The 16,486-nt window shown below is 33.8% G+C and overlaps 1 protein-coding gene across 8 annotated transcripts in view; it reads right to left on the bottom strand.

The window, feature by feature from the left end:
• The window catches only part of CSNK1G3 (casein kinase 1 gamma 3), a 132,036-nt gene that overhangs the window by 27,489 nt on the left and 88,061 nt on the right, over nt 1–16,486 (bottom strand). For 6 of the 8 annotated variants that reach the window (XM_068535775.1, XM_068535774.1, XM_068535778.1 and 3 more), the window contains exons 7-9: nt 4,750–4,835; nt 4,548–4,632; nt 2,166–2,314 (exon numbers count right to left, since the gene is read on the bottom strand). In XM_068535775.1, coding sequence (XP_068391876.1) covers nt 2,166–2,314; nt 4,548–4,632; nt 4,750–4,835 — 320 coding nt within the window. The remainder of the gene's footprint in view (nt 1–2,165; nt 2,315–4,547; nt 4,633–4,749; nt 4,836–16,486) is intronic. The other 2 variants (XM_068535773.1, XM_068535777.1) reach the window with 1 other exon arrangement.

The following is a 16,486-nucleotide window of genomic DNA, read 5'->3' as shown; positions in this document are numbered from 1 at the left end:
TTTCATTTAAGTAATGACACCCATCCCACAGTTATGATCAAGACAATTTTTTTTTTAACTATGAAAACTTGGTACAGTTTTAAAAACCTAAACATGCTCCAATATATAAGTATCAGTCTATTCCAAGATAACCTAAAACTGCTAGAATAATTAAAACATATCTTAAAATTACAAATGTTTTGAAAGATGACTAAAGGAAAAAAACTAGCTGATCTTTTAAAAGTAATCACTAGAATATTATATTTTTAAAAAGTACATTTGACATTAAGAACTAAATCAGAAGTAAAAAGTTCAAAATAACTCATCACTCTAAAAAGTAGACTCCAAATGTAAGGTTTTTACAAAATTCAAAGAATAATTTTTATATTATGCTACCTGAAACATCCATAAAAAAGAAATAAAATGAACCCTTTAAAAATTATTTATTCTCAATCCTAAAATGTATATGGAACCACAAAAGACCCTGAAATGCCAAGGCAATCTTGAGAAAAAAGAACAAAGCTGGAGGTATCACACTCCCTGATTTCAGACTATACTACAAAGCTACAGTAATCAAATCAGCATGGTACTGGCACAACAACAGACACATACGTCAATGGAGTAGAACAGACAGCCCAGAAATAAACCCACACACTTATGGTCAATTAATCTATGAAAGAGGAAGCAAGAATATACAGTGAAGAAAAGACAGTCTCTTCAATAAGTGGTGATGGGAAAACTGGACAGCTACGTGTAAATGAATGAGATTAGAACATTTCCTAACACTATATACAAAAATAAACTCAAAATGGATTAAAGACCTTTATCTATGAAACCATAAAATTCCTAGAAGAGAACATAAGCAGAACACTCTTTGACATAAATTGTAGCAATAGTTTTTAGATCTGTCTCTTAAGGCAGAGAAACAAAAGCAAAAATAAACAAATGGGACCTAATTAAACTTAAAAGCTTTTGCACAGCAAAGAAAACCATCAACAAAATGAAAAGACAACCTATTGAATGGGAAAAAATATTTGCAAATGATATAACCTACAAGAGGTTAATATCCAAAATTTATAAACAGCTCATACAATACCAAGAAAAACAAAGGATCCACTTAAAAAATGGGCAGATGACCTGGATAAATATTTTTCCAAAGAAAACATACAGATGGCTAACAGGTACATTAAAAAATACTCAACACTGCGAATCATCAGGGAAATGCAAATCAAAACCATAATGAGATATCACCTCACACTTGTCAGAATGGCCATTATAAAAAAGACAAGACATAACAAGTGTTGGTGAGGATATGGAAAAAATGGAACCCTTGTGCATTATTGGTTGGAATTTAAATTGGTGCAGCCACTATGGTAAACAGTATGGAGATTCCTCAAAAAACTAAAAGCAGAACTACCATATGATCCAGCAATTCCACTGCTGGGTATATATCCAAAGAAAATGAAAACAGTAATGCATCCCAATGTTCATAACAGCATTATTCACAATAGCCAAAATATTGAAGATATGAAAGCAACCTAAGTGCCCAACGGATGAATGGATAAAGAAGATATGGAGATGATACAGATATAGTTATAGATATAGATATACACACACCCCCCCACACACACACATATATGAATATTACTCAGCCATAAAAAAAAGAATGAAATTCTGCTATCTGCAACAATGTCGATGGACCTAGAGTACTATGCTTAGTGAAATAAGTCAGACGAGAAAGACAAATACTCTGTTATCACTGATATGTAGAATCTAAAAAATAAAACCACCAAATGTACATAACAAAATAGGAACAGACTTACACATATAGAGAACAAACTTGTGGTTACCAGTGAGGAGAAAGAAGGGGGGAGGGGCAAGACAGGAGTATGGGATTAAGAGACAAACTACTATGTATTAAATAAATCAGCAATAAGGATATACTGTACAGTGCAGAAAAATATAGCTCTTATTTTGTAATAACTTTAAATGGAGTATAATCTATAAAAATATTGAATCACTATGTTGTACACCTAAAACTAATATAATATTGTAAATCAACTATACTTCAAAATAAAAAATTATTTGTTCTCAACTCTTTTCAAATAAAGGATCTGTACTATGAAAAAGAAGGTTAAGTACTACAAATAATCTTTTATTTTTATTATATAGCCTAGAGTACTCACCAACTGCTTACCAATCCAGTCATATTCATAATCAAACATATACCCTTTTCGATCAAACAAGTCAGTAAAAAGTTTTCTTAGGTAGTCATAGTCTGGTTTTTCAAAAAAATCTAGCCTTCTTACATAACGAAGATATGTTGCCATTTCTTCTAGAAAGGAAATAAAAATTTTCTCTCATTAAACTTTTCTAATACTCATTAATAATAAAATTATAAATATCTAAAAGCACAGGATATTATAAAAACATGAAAAAGTAACAAAATTCTACTAAAATTTAAAATATTATGAACTTAATAACAAGGAAATTAAAAGCGGGAAAGAAGGGAAGAAAGGAAATAGGGACAAAAGATAAATCAGAGATTTAACAAACATTATTTTTGCTTCAATTCATTAGGAAAGGCTAAAATTTTTATTTTACATTATTTTTAATAGAAACCTTGGACAGTATTCAAGGTTGAAATAGAAACTTAATAATGCATAATTATTTAATCACAAAACACCATACTAAGCTCATATTTTTTAAAAATTATTTTAAATACTCATAGGAATTGATTTATACATGAAAGCATTTGCACTACCTTGCTGGATTTCCTTTAGAATCAGTAACACTAACTGACCAATAGAAGATTCAAATTCTTAACCTTGGCTAAATGGTATTCTAATCAACCCTAGCAACATAAAGCTAAAACAGATTCAGGAGGACGGTTTAAGTTTTCTCTTAATTTCTGGTCATAAATGTAACAATTATTTCGTAATACGTAAACCTTTGCATGCTATTATAATTCCCAAATATATTAGAGATATTTATTTTTTTAAAGGTCATATTTTCCAGAAGTAAAAGAAAGAAAAAGCCATAAAAATCAATAAGCAAAATGGTCAGCAATTAGTAAAACAGTGTTTAACCGTCAGAGCACATAAAAGCACTATCATAAGAGATGGTAGGTTACACCTAGCTGCTTTTTTGATCCCATTTATTCATGGCAGCTAATAAGAAAAGGATCACCCATAGCCTAACAGGCATGAAAGTAGCATCCAGTGACCCAGTCACATGGTGACTCTCCCACTATTCCACCTTCTAGCTAATCACCTGGCTAATTTACTTTGGCACCCTTATTTTTCCTGTAGAAATTTGTATAAGCTTCTTAATAAGGTATAGCCAATCTGCCTACACCTAAACTGTTAGTACTATCAACCGATTTTTTCTTTTAATCTTCCAGTTCTAGATGTTATAGCAAGAAAGCAAAATACATAATTAAAGTTTACTGTCAATGAATAATAAAAGCAAACTTGAAAAAGGGCTACCTGAGATTATGCTGCTGATACTACAATACAATACAATACAATAATAATGCCAGCACTGTGCAGGAGAACCTGTAAATACTGAAGTGAGATATAAGCTCCATCTTCTATCTTCAAGTTTGGTTCTCATTTAATGTTATTGCATAAATCACAACAGGTATTTTAACACATTAGGGACACATTATTCTTATCCCTTAATTGATTTAGGAATCTTAAGTAAATTTTTGTTGATTTCACATGAGTTGCCAAAAATCTACATGAGAGCAAAGCTATCTTCATAAAGCTCCCCAATACAAAATTAGCCTAAAAGTAGTAAGGTTAGTAAGATTTTACTGTACTTGGAAAACTAGACTAAATCATACATCACATACCTCCTTTGAGCTTGACATTGAGACTCAAATGACTAATATTGGATACCAAAACTTTAGTTAGTATTTCTAAGCAAATATTTCAACTTATTAAAAGTATTCTACTGAAGAAAATATTAATTTAGCTGGTACTGGTCAACACTATTAAAAGATGAATTTTCTTCCATTAATACCATTTTACAAAAGCAAATATACACATTGCCCTGTGGTCTGTGTATCAAATGCTGACATCTTTTTTTTTCTTTTTTTAATTAATTAATTTATTTATTTATTTTTGGCTGCGTTGGGTCTTCGTTGCTTCACGCAGGCCCTCTCCGTGGCGAGCAGGGGCCACTTGTTGTGGTGCACGGGCTTCTCATTGCAGCAGCCTCTTGCTGTGGAGCATGGGCTCTAGGCACACAGGCTTCAGCAGTTGTGGCACATAGGCTCAGCAGTTGTGGCTCACAGGCTCCAGAGCTCAGGCTCAGTAGTTGTGGTGCATGGGCCTAGCTGCTCCACGGTATGTGGGATCTTCCCGGACCAGGGATCAAACCCATGTCCCCTGCATTGGCAGGCGGACTCCCAACCACTGTGCCACCAGGGAAGTCCTGCTGACATCTTTTGAATCATATTTTTTAAGCATGAAAAAGGTACTTATCAACTTAAGCAATGAAAATGAACAGTTCTAGTCTTCTGTGTATAATAAGCACATGTATCAAGCAGCATTATTCATTACCTGGAAAATTTTCACATAACACTTCTATTGGTGTGGCTCGTTTTGTATCTCCAATTTTCTGATACCTCTCTTTTAATGTGTCAGCCTAAAACAGAAAGAAAAAGAATCTTGAGACATAATTTTAAAATTAAATATGTGGAAGCGGGTATCTTAATATATTAACAATTTATGAAATTCAATAAGGAAACACAAAAACAATTACCTTTAAACCTTGCCAAGGAAGACTGCCTCTCAGAAAATACATGAACATATGACCTAAAGCTTCTAAGTCATCTCTTCTACTTTGTTCTGAAATATAAGAGAAACATAAATTTCATTTTCCTTTCCCAGTTTAGGATGCAAGAATGGAGAAATGATTCTTTCCTTATATGTAAATTAATTCCCCAAAGCTCAGCATATAAATACAAAATACAGATCTGGTGCTTACGAGAGAGAACAATCATGTTTAAACAATAATGTTTTACATTAAATTTATCATGCACCTTTAAAACATGCCACTATGATTTTTTTAGATACTACTGGAGATTTCTTTCTTTCCTTAAATATCTATTCATAGAACTATAAGGCAAGGAGGAAAGGGTTCCATGATCAAAAAGAGAGTCACTGTGTACTACAGCTCCATCTTAAAAGATTCAGAATGTAACATATTAAAAGTTTTGAAAATACCTAGAGCTAAAAATGTCTAACTTTAGCTCTCCATTTCCTAAACTTGTATGAGCACAAAAATTCCACCCCACATACTCTCTATTAATATCAAATACAATTAGTATATTGTGTAACATATTTTTAAAAGCACTGTGTTTGACACACTCCAACAGTTAATAACTCCTCTGACAGCACCAAAAATATGCTGCCAGAACAAACTGCCATTTTCTAGTTGCTATTGTTGTTCTAGTAACAAAATGTTGTATAGCATATAACTGAATGATAATCACAGACCAAGACTCAGGGAGGTACTTATAAATATTTGCTGAGTGAATCTTTTTTCAATTTTTTGTCACTTAAGTTAAATATTTAAGTTTTCTTAGTATTTTAAAATAATACAAAAATGCTAACAATAAGAGGAGAAAATAATACTTTAATATGGGGATGTTCATGTGCAAGTTGTTTCATCCAAATGAATACTCATACTACACAAGCAGTACTAAATACTTTAGGAAAAAGCACACTTTTCAAAGGATGCAACCGAACTAGGGTAAAAGGGTCAAAAAAGGTTTTAATTTTTACTATGTAATCTTACAACATTCTATAATTGTCTTCTGTAACACTTGCTACAGTTTTAATATATATGTTTGTGTTTTTATTTAATCAACATCTATCCTCCCATCTGACAACATCACAGGAGAGAAGGTATCTCTTTGGCTCAATAGCCTCAGGGCCTAGTGTAACGGCTCCCACAGAGCAGGCACTCAACGCATACTACTTAAATATATAAATGACTATTTAAAAACATATAAAACTAGATTAGAATATATCTCTTTTCTATAAGCATAGGGAAATATCTAGAAAAATATGCATCAAATCATTAGTAATTAGGGGTATGAGACTGGAGGATTAGACAGGACATTTCAATAGCTCATTTCATATACTCAAAAATGTGATATAATGTGAATTTTTCTTATATTTCATATTTTAACAATGTAAGCATATGCTATTAAAAATAGCAAACTTTCAAAATAAGTAATATAAAGTTCTTCTAAAAGCCATTACTGAAAGCAGGATGTGAAAAACATGAAAAAAATCAGTAATGCCTTTTATAACTAAAATTTCACTTTATTAGGTCCTAGGAGTCTTAAGAATGAAAAGTCATGGAAAGAAAAAAAATTATTTTTGAAGTCCCGCTGAGAATCAGAATCACCTCTGAAACTCTTAAGAACCTCAAATGAGCAGGCCTAATGCTAAACATTGATTCTTTGGGTATGACATAGGGTAGAAAAATGTACACTTTAAAAAGCTTAGCAGATGATTCTGAAATACAACCAGATTTGATAATCACTAAACAAGAAACTTCTTTTACTTTAGTATAATTTTACATATAATAAAATACACTTATTAAAGGGTACAGTTTGATAAATTTTGACAATACACACAACTAAGTACTGCCACAATCAAGAATTATTTCCAACACTCCAAAAGATTCCCTTTTACCCCTTGCCTGTTATTCTCCCCCTCCTCTGGTCTCAACCACTCACCTGTTTTCTGTCACTCTATAGCAAATTTGATTTTTTACAGAGTTTCACATGAATAGGATCATACAGTATGGACCCTAGTGTCCGGATTCTTTCGCTTCATTCCTGTTGTTGTATGCATTAGTACCTCATTACTTTTAACTGCCACAATTATTTATCCATTCGCTTATTGATGGACCTTTGAGTAACTTCCAGTTTTGACTTAATGTGAATAAGGCTGTTAGGAACGTTCTTGTACAAGTCTTTGTGTGGACATATCTTTTCATTTCTCTGGGTAAATATCCAGGAGTGGGATTACTGCGTCATATGGAAAGTGTAGGTTTAACTTTATAAGAAACGTCTAGGGACTTCCCTGGTGGCACAGTGGTTAGGAATCTGCCTGCCAATGCAGGGGACACGGGTTCGAGCCCTGGTACGGGAAGATCCCACATGCTGCGGAGCAGCAGCTAAGCCCCTGCACCACACCTACTGAGCCTGCACTCTAGAGCCCGCAAGCCACAACTACTGAGCCCACATGCCACAACTACTGAAGCCCATGCGCCTAGAGCCCGTGCTCTGCGACAAGAGAAGCCAAGCAATAAGAAGCCCACGCACCACAATGAAGAGTAGCCCCCGCTCGCCACAATTACAGAAAACCCATGCACAGCAACAAAGACCCAATGCAGCCAAAAATAAATAAATAAATTTATTTTTAAAAAAAAGAAAGAAAAGAAACTTCTATACTCTTTTCCAAAGGGGTTGTGCCATTTTATATTTCCACCAGCAATACATGAGACTTCCAGTTGCTCCAGAGCCTGTCAAACATTTAGTATGGTCACTCTTTCAAATTTAGCCATGCTAATGGCCATGAAGTGTTAGCTCACTGTGATTTAATTTGAATTTCACTGGTGACCTTTTTTGAATGTTGTTTCATGTGTGTTACTGGTCATTCATATATCTTTTTCTCACATATCCAAACATTTTACCCATTTGTTTAAAAATTGTACTATTTGTCTTATAATAAATCTGTAAGGGCTGTTTGTATATTTTGGATATAAGTCATTTTAAGATATAAGTTTTGCAAATACTTTCTCTCACACTGTAGCTTGCTTTTTTCATTTTCCTAACAGTATCTTTCAAAGAACAGAAGTTTACACTTAGATGAAACCCATTTTTTGGGTTTTTCCGTTGTTGTTTTATTGTTTATGCTTTTTTATGTCTTAACCAGAAAATCTTTGACTACCCTAAGGTCACAAATATTTTCTCCTATTTTTCCTTCAAGAAATCCTATAGTTTTGGTTCTAACATTTAAATCTATGAATCATTTGAAGTATTTTTTTTTGTTTGCTTTTGTTGTGGGGTAAGGGTTTAGATTCCTTTTTTTCCATATTGATGCCTAGTTTTCTCACACAGTTTCTTGACAAGGCTATCTTTTCCCCTTGAATAACTTTTGCACCATCCTCAAAAATCAATTGAGCATCTATGTATGGGTCTATTTCAAGACTGTATTATGATTCACTTATCTATGTTGATGCTAAGACCATCCAAAATAAGTAGAAGGAGAAAATAATGACAAATCAGAAAACCAATAATGAGAAAATGGACAACCAGTAGAAAAAATTTTGAAATCAAATGCTGGTTATTTGAAAAGTTCAATAAAATTAATCCTCTCATTAGGATACAGGAAAGAAAACACAAATTACTAATATCAGGGGCAACAAGGGGACATCAGGACAGAGCCTACAGACATTAAAAGGATAATAAAGGAGTATTACAAACTAACATTATGCCAATACATTCAACAACTTAGATGAAATGGAGAAATATCTTGAAAGCTACAAATTACCAAAACTGCCTCAAGAAGAAAATGTGAATAGCTCTATACCAATTAAACAAAATTTAATTTCTAATTTCTGATCTCCCCATAATATAACCCTAAGCCCAGATGCCATCACTGATGAATTCTATTAAACATTTAAGGAACAATACTATTTCTACACAAACTCTTTCAGGAAATAGAAGAGAAGGAAACCCTTCCCAAGTTAATTCATTACACCGTTACCAAAGCCAGACAAAGGCATTATAAGCAAAGAAAACTACAGGAAATACCTCTCATCAAAACAGATGCAAAATACTTAAAAAGATAGTACACCATGACTAAGTGGGGTTCATCCTATGACTTTAAGGTTGGTTTAACTTTCAAAAAGCAATCAACGTAATTCTCCATAATTAAAGAAGAAAATATATAAATCATAAGATCATCTCAAAAAACATAGAAAAAGTACTTGAGAAAATCTAACATGCATTTATGATAAAAACTCTCATCAAATGAGGAAAAGAAGGAAACTTCTTCATTCTGACAAAGGCCTTCTATGAAAAACCTTCAACCGATATAATTCTTACATGAGGAAAGGCACCCCTAAGATCAGAAACAAAGCAAGGGTGTTCACTCTCACATTTTCTATTCAATGTTGTACTGGAAGTTCTTGTCAGTACAAAAAAAGCAAGAAAAAAAATTAAAAGATATTCAGATTGTAAATGAAGAAATGAACCTATCCTTCTTTGCAGACAACATGATCTTTTATGTAAAAAAACCCTAAAAAAAAAAAATCTATTAGAGCTAGTAAATGAGTTTTAGCAAGAATATAGGATACAAGGTCAACATATAAAAATTAATTGTATTTCTATACTAGCAATGAACAATTGGAAAATGAATTTGAACAGCAATAAAATTTACAACAGCATCAAAAAACATGAAACATGTGGGGACAGATTTATCAATCACAAGCAAGATCTGTATATTATAGCATATGGTTTTAAAGCTAAATGCTAAGTGATATATAAATATAGTGAGCCCACCATATCTATGGGTTTTACATCTGTGGATTCAACCAACCACAGACTGAAAATATCCATGAAAAAATAATTCCAGAAAGCTCCAAAAAGCAAAACTTGAACTTGCCATGGGCTGGCAGCTATTTACAAAGCGTTTACATTGTATTAGTTATTATAAATAATCGAGAGATGATTTAAAGTATACGGGAGAATGTGTGTAGGTTATATGCAAATACTATGCGATTTTATATTAAGGGCTCGAGCACCCCCGGATTTTGGTATCCTCAGGGGGTCCTGGAACCAATTCGTGGATACCGAGGGACAAGTGTACTGAGCCCTAGAGTAGGATTCTTTATTAAGGAAAAGAATTCACCATAAAGGCAATTCTTTGAATTCAATCCAAGGGGGGGCTTTAGTTACCACAGTGACAATAAGCCATGATCATAAGGTGATCTTGCCTACATGCTTGTCTCAGAGAACAGTATTAGTCTCATAACCTACACAGAACGTAAAAATTCAAGCCACAACTATGAGCTAGTAAAATAAATGTACTACTGAAACTCAGTCTGCTAATGCTCCTTACCCTCATAATTCCCTTCTTTGTGTTCTATCACCAACTGACAAATTTGGAAGTAAATTTTGCCAAGAAATAGAAGTCACGAGGAAGGCTTTCTCTTTGCAACACAGTAACTCAAGAATACATCCTTCTGGTTTTTAACAGTTGTGTAAGATGAAAAACATTCTCCCAAAGGTAATTTGGCCCTTAGTAAACCCTGTTCACATTTTTAAAGCACTTAACTACAAAGGCCTGTTTGAAAATGGATGTTTTTCCCAAAGGCAAAAATCCTTATCATAGGAGCCCTTGCTTTAAGCAACTAAAACATTAAAACGTGACAATTTTCTTTACAACAGGTACCACTAAAGATTATTTTAAATAGGTTCTCCAATAAATTTTAAAGTTATGTAAAGAGTCAATTAAAATTTTGCTCCTCAGGAATATATGTATCACATAAAATATACAACCAACACATATTAATAGCCTAGTATGTGTCAGTGCTTCATACAGATGATCTTTTAAAACTGTAGCTATTCCATGACTTCAGACTATACTACAAAGCTACAGTAATCAAGACAGTATGGTACTGGCACAAAAACAGAAATATAGATCAATGGAACAGGATAGAAAGCCCAGAGATAAACCCACACACATATGGTCACCTTATTTTTGATAAAGGAGGCAAGGATGTACAATGGAGAAAAGACAGCCTCTTCAATAAGTGGTGCTGGGAAAACTGGACAGCTACATGTAAAACAATGAAATTAGAACACTCCCTAACACCCTACACAAAAATAAACTCAAAATGGATTAAAGATCTAAATGTAAGGCCAGACACTATCAAACTCTTAGAGGAAAACATAGGCAGAACACCCTATGACATAAATCACAGCAAGATCCTTTTTGACCCACCTCCTAGAGAAATGGAAATAAAAACAAAAATTAAAAAATGGGACCTAATGAAACTTAAAAGCTTTTGCACAGCAAAGGAAACCATAAATAAGACCAAAAGACAACCATCAGAATTTGAGAAAATATTTGCAAATGAAGCAACTGACAAAGAATTAATCTCCAAAATTTACAAGCAGCTCATGGAGCGCCATATCAAAAAAACAAACAACCCAATCCAAAAATAGGCAGAAGACCTAAATAGACATTTCTCCAAAGAAGATATACAGATTGCCAACAAACACATGAAAGAATGCTCTACATCATTAATCATTAGAGAAATGCAAATCAAAACTACAATGAGATGTCACCTCACACCAGTCAGAATGGCCATCATCAAAAAATCTACAAACAATCAATGCTGGAGAGGGTGTGGAGAAAAGGGAACCCTCTTGCACTGTTGGTGGGAATGTAAATTGATACAGCCACTACAGAGAACAATATGGAGGTTCCTTAAAAAACTAAAAATAGAACTACCATACGACCCAGCAATCCCACTACTGAACATATACCCTGAGAAAACCATAATTCAAAAAGAGTCATGTACCACAATGTTCACTGCAGCTCTATTTACAATAGCCAGGACATGGAAGCAACCTAAGTGTCCATGGACAGATGAATGGATAAAGAAGATGTGGCACATATATACAATGGAATATTACTGAGCCATAAAAAGAAATGAAATTGAGTTATTTGTAGTGAGGTGGATGCACCTAGACTTTGTCATACAGAGTGAAGTAAGTCGAAAGAGAAAAACAAATTCCATATGCTAACAAATATATATGGAATCTAAAAAAAAAAAAAAAAAAAAAAAGGTCATAAAGAACCTAGGGGCAGGACGGGAATAAAGACGCAGACCTACTAGAGAATGGACTTGAGGACACAGGGAGGGGGAAGGGTAAGCTGGGACAAAGTGAGAGAGTGGCATGGACATGTGTATACTACCAAATGTAAAACTGTTAGCTAGTGGGAAGCAGCCGCATAGCACAGGGAGATCAGCTCGGTGCTTTGTGACCACCTAGAGGGGTGGGATAGGGACGGTGGGAGTGAGATGCAAGAGGGAGGGGATATGAGGATATATGTATATGTATAGCTGATTCATTTTGTTATAAAGCAGAAACTAACACACCATTGTAAAAAAAATAATAATAATAAAAAAATAAAAAAGATGGAGCTCCAGTCATCTGAAGGCTTGACTGGGGCTGAGGATCAAAAAAAAAAAAAAAAAAAAAAAACACTGTAGCTATACTCAAAGTGTCAGTAATAACCCAATAAAGAAACTAAGGCTCAGAATGGTTGTGACTAGCTCAAAACCATGCAGGATTTCAGATCACGTATCTGGAATTTTTTCCATTTCGGAAAACAAGGTAGAACCAATCAATTAATCAAATGTTTATTACAAACCTCTGCAATCCTTTTCTATTTAAAAATTCTACTCTTGCTTCTCAACATTATTTTTCTCTTGTTTTTAAAAATAAATTTATTTATTTATTTATTTATTTCTGGCTGTGTTGGTTCTTCGTTTCTGTGCGAGGGCTTTCTCCAGTTGTGGCGAGCGGGGGCCACTCTTCATCGCGGTGCGCGGGCCTCTCACTGTCGCAGCCTCTCGTTGCGGAGCACAGACTCCACACGCTCAGGCTCAGTAGTTGTGGCGCACGGGCTTAGTTGCTCCGCGTCATGTGGGATCCTCCCGGACCAGGGCTCGAACCCGTGTCCCCTGCATCGGCAGGCAGACTCTCAACCACTGCACCACCAGGGAAGCCCTATTTTTCTCTTTTTAAAACTGATTTTATACCTCATTTACCTAGCACTGTTTCCATTTCAACTGAATTTCTATTCAATTTTCAACAACAGAAAAATATTGTTTTAAATGAGCTAAAATTTACCTCTCCGCCCCCCAAAAGATCAAAAGCCTCACTTAAAAGTGGGAAACTTTCTAATATACAAGTGTATACTAGCAAAAATAAATTTACTACTGCATTTCCCTGCAAAAATAAAAAATGAGGCCAAAAGACATGTTAGTTAACTAAATACAGGCATGACAAGAGAGTTGAACAACAAAAATTCTCACTGAAGAAGGTTTAAATCATTATTTATATGTAACCAAAACAATAAAAACAAAAATTACTATAAGCAAATAGAAGTTTCACTTTATATTTCCTTCTAAAATGTTAAAAGGTACATTTCCTTGGCACCTCACAAAAGAAAAAAAAAAATTTTTCCACAAGATTCACTGAGCTCATTTACATTTTTCAAAATGACATAATTTGAGTTTTTAGAAGTGAGAACACAAACCCAAAAGAAAAAAGCACTATTATGGAAGACAATTCACAGCAATAACCCAATAATCCAGATACCTAATCTAGCAATATCAAGAACTCAGAAAGAAAAAATACATTTCTGAGCAATGGAACTCAGAACATGCATTCATCTGATTCCTCAAGAAGTCCTCTTGAAATCTAGTTCTCTTAATTTAGATATAATTCCGGTAATGTCTATCAGGTCAGAAGAAGCAAATCAAAAGATGAGAAAGTGCTGCCAGCAGTAATAACAAAAAGTAAGCAAAAATACAGTTGAATGGAAAAAAATCTGTTAAAAAATACACTACTTCAAGACTTACTGAAAAGCTACAGCACTCAAGATAGTATGGTATTGGCTAAGGAACAGACAAATAGATCATTGAACAGAATAGAGAGCCCAGAAATAGACCCACATAAATATAGTCAGCTGATCTCTGACAAAGAAGCAAAGGCAATACAAGAGAGCAAAGATAAGTCTTTTTAACAAATGGTGCTAAAACAACTGAACATCCACATGTAAAAAAGTTAATCCAGACACAGAACTTACACCATTCACTGTTCAAAAATTAACCAAAATGGATAAGACACCTGAACGTAAAACACAAAATTACAAAGTTCCTAGAAGATAACATAGGAGAAAATCTAGATGATCCTGGGATTGGCAATGACTTTTTAGATATAATACCATAAGCACAATACGTGAAAGAAATAATTGATGAGTTGGACTTCATTAAAACTTCCACTCTGCAAAAGACACCATCGAGAGAATAAAAAGATAAGCCACAGGCTGGGAGAATATATTTGCAAAAGACACATCTCATAAAAAACTGTTATCCAAAATAGACAAAGAACTCTTAAAATACAACAATAAGAAAACAAACAAATTGATTAAAATGGGCCAAAGACCTTAGTAGACACCTCACCAAAGAAGATATGCAGATGACAAATAAGCATACGAAAACATGCTCCATATCATATGTCATCAGGAAATTCAAATTAAAACGAGGTAACACTACACACCTATTAGAATGGTATAAATCCAGAACACTAACAATACCAAATGTTGGTGAGAATGTTGAGCAACAAGAATTCTCATTCATTGGTAGTGGGAATGCAAAATGGTATAGCATTGTGGAAGACAATTTGGGGGCTTCTTACAAAACTAAACACACTCATACCACATGATCCAGCAAACAGAGCTCCTTGGTATTTACACAGAGTTGAAAACTTATGTTTATACAAAAACTACACAAGGCTGTTTATAGCAGCTTTAGTCATAATTGCCAAAACTTGGAAGCAATGAAGAGGTCCTTCAGTAGGTGAATGGATAAACAATCTGTGTTATCTCCAGACAATGGAATATTACTCAGCACTAAAAGAAATGAGCTATCAAGCAATTAAAAAACATGGAGGAAACTTAACTGCATATTACTAAGTGAAAGAAGCCAATCTGAAAAGGCTACATACTGTATGATTCCAACTATATGGCATCTGGAAAAGGCAGAACTATGGAGGCAGGAAAAAGACCAGTGGTTGTCAGGGGCTGGAGAGAGGGAGGGATTAGGTAAAGCATAGAGGACGCTTAGAAAGTGAAACTACTCTGTAGAACACTGTAATGGTAAATACATGTCATTATAAATTTGTCCAAACCCAGATAATATACACCACCAAGAGTGAACCTTAAACTATGGACTCTAGGCAATAATGATGTGTCAGTGTAGGTTCATCAATTATAACAAATGTACCACTCTGGCGTGATAGTATGATAGTGAGCACGTGTGGGGACAGGGGTAAAAGAGAAACCTCTGTACCTTTTGCTTAATTTTGCTGTGAATTTAAAACAGCTCTAAAAATAATGTTATTTTTAAAAATACACTACTATTCAAATGCATTTTTCTCTAAACTTTTTAAAATATACATACTAACACTCTCCAAATGACCTTGAAGGTATCACTATATAATAGTAATCATACAAAAACTATAACACTGAAATACCAAGAAAACATCAATTAGGTTTCTCATACTTTATTTCAAAAAGCAAGGAATTGTGTAATACATTTTTAAACTGTTAAAATGTAATCATAAAATGTAAATACATGGTTTTAAACTGTTAAAAAGCTGTTTGGGAGGCTTAAAGAGTAGGCCTCAGGATTGGAGCAATTAGCTGGAAATTATATGAAACACATCACAGAATGATAGCACAGAAAGAAGGCATTTTTGTAACACCATAATTCTGTGATTACTTCTCTCCCACTCTGAAAGCTTACCACTTAGGGGCTTGAAATGTCATTCTTCTATGGAACACAGATTTTTCTTGACACTTACAAAGCAACTGGCAACTTATTCCTCAAATCCTAGTCTTTTTATTCATGAATACTCAATAATATTTAAAAATAAAAGACCATTTTATTTCAAGACACTAAAGAGAAATACATTTCTCTTATTTACTTAATTTCAAATCACTTCAATTAAGACATAAAAGAAAAAAAAGTAATCCAAAGGAAGATTATAAAATGAGGTTGAAAGCACTTGACAAAAAAAAAAAAAAGGCTTTAAAAAGATATTAAAAAGAAGATACTTGATGAGACACAATTAAAAATTACAATTCAACCTGACAGTACTAAAGAATGCTTCCATTAAAGCAGACCAAGGAAATCCACATCTGTCACATGCAGCTTTATTGAGATTTCATCTTGATCAGTGACTTCAGGAGGTATATATGAAAGGTGTACAAATGAATCACTACATCTGCCTTCTGAACAGAAATCACCTAATTAAGATCAATAGACACACACCACAGGAATAAAGATGCTAAATTCTACAATGTGATTTTACACTATTCCTCCTTATTATTATGTTAAGGGACAACTCTTTCCTTTTCGAATCTGATACAGTGTCCATCTCCACAAAGGAAAAATACATATAAACCTGCACAAATGTTCCTCTGACCAAATTCTCTGTTTTGAAAAGTTCATGTGAGTAGGAAGTCCTTGAATGCACAAAGAGTGAATGAATGAATAAGAAGGCTTTAAAAGTAACAACCAAAGTTCAGGTGAAGCAGGAAAGGAAGAAATTACATATACACAAATTAAAATCAGCACTAAAAGGTCACGTTTTCACTGTTCTTTTTTC

This window comes from Eschrichtius robustus, chromosome 2 (genome assembly GCF_028021215.1).
Source record: "Eschrichtius robustus isolate mEscRob2 chromosome 2, mEscRob2.pri, whole genome shotgun sequence".
Classification (NCBI taxonomy): domain Eukaryota; kingdom Metazoa; phylum Chordata; class Mammalia; order Artiodactyla; family Eschrichtiidae; genus Eschrichtius; species Eschrichtius robustus.
The sequence above is the reverse complement of the archived record's forward strand: the minus strand, read 5'-3'. Positions and strand labels throughout refer to the sequence as shown.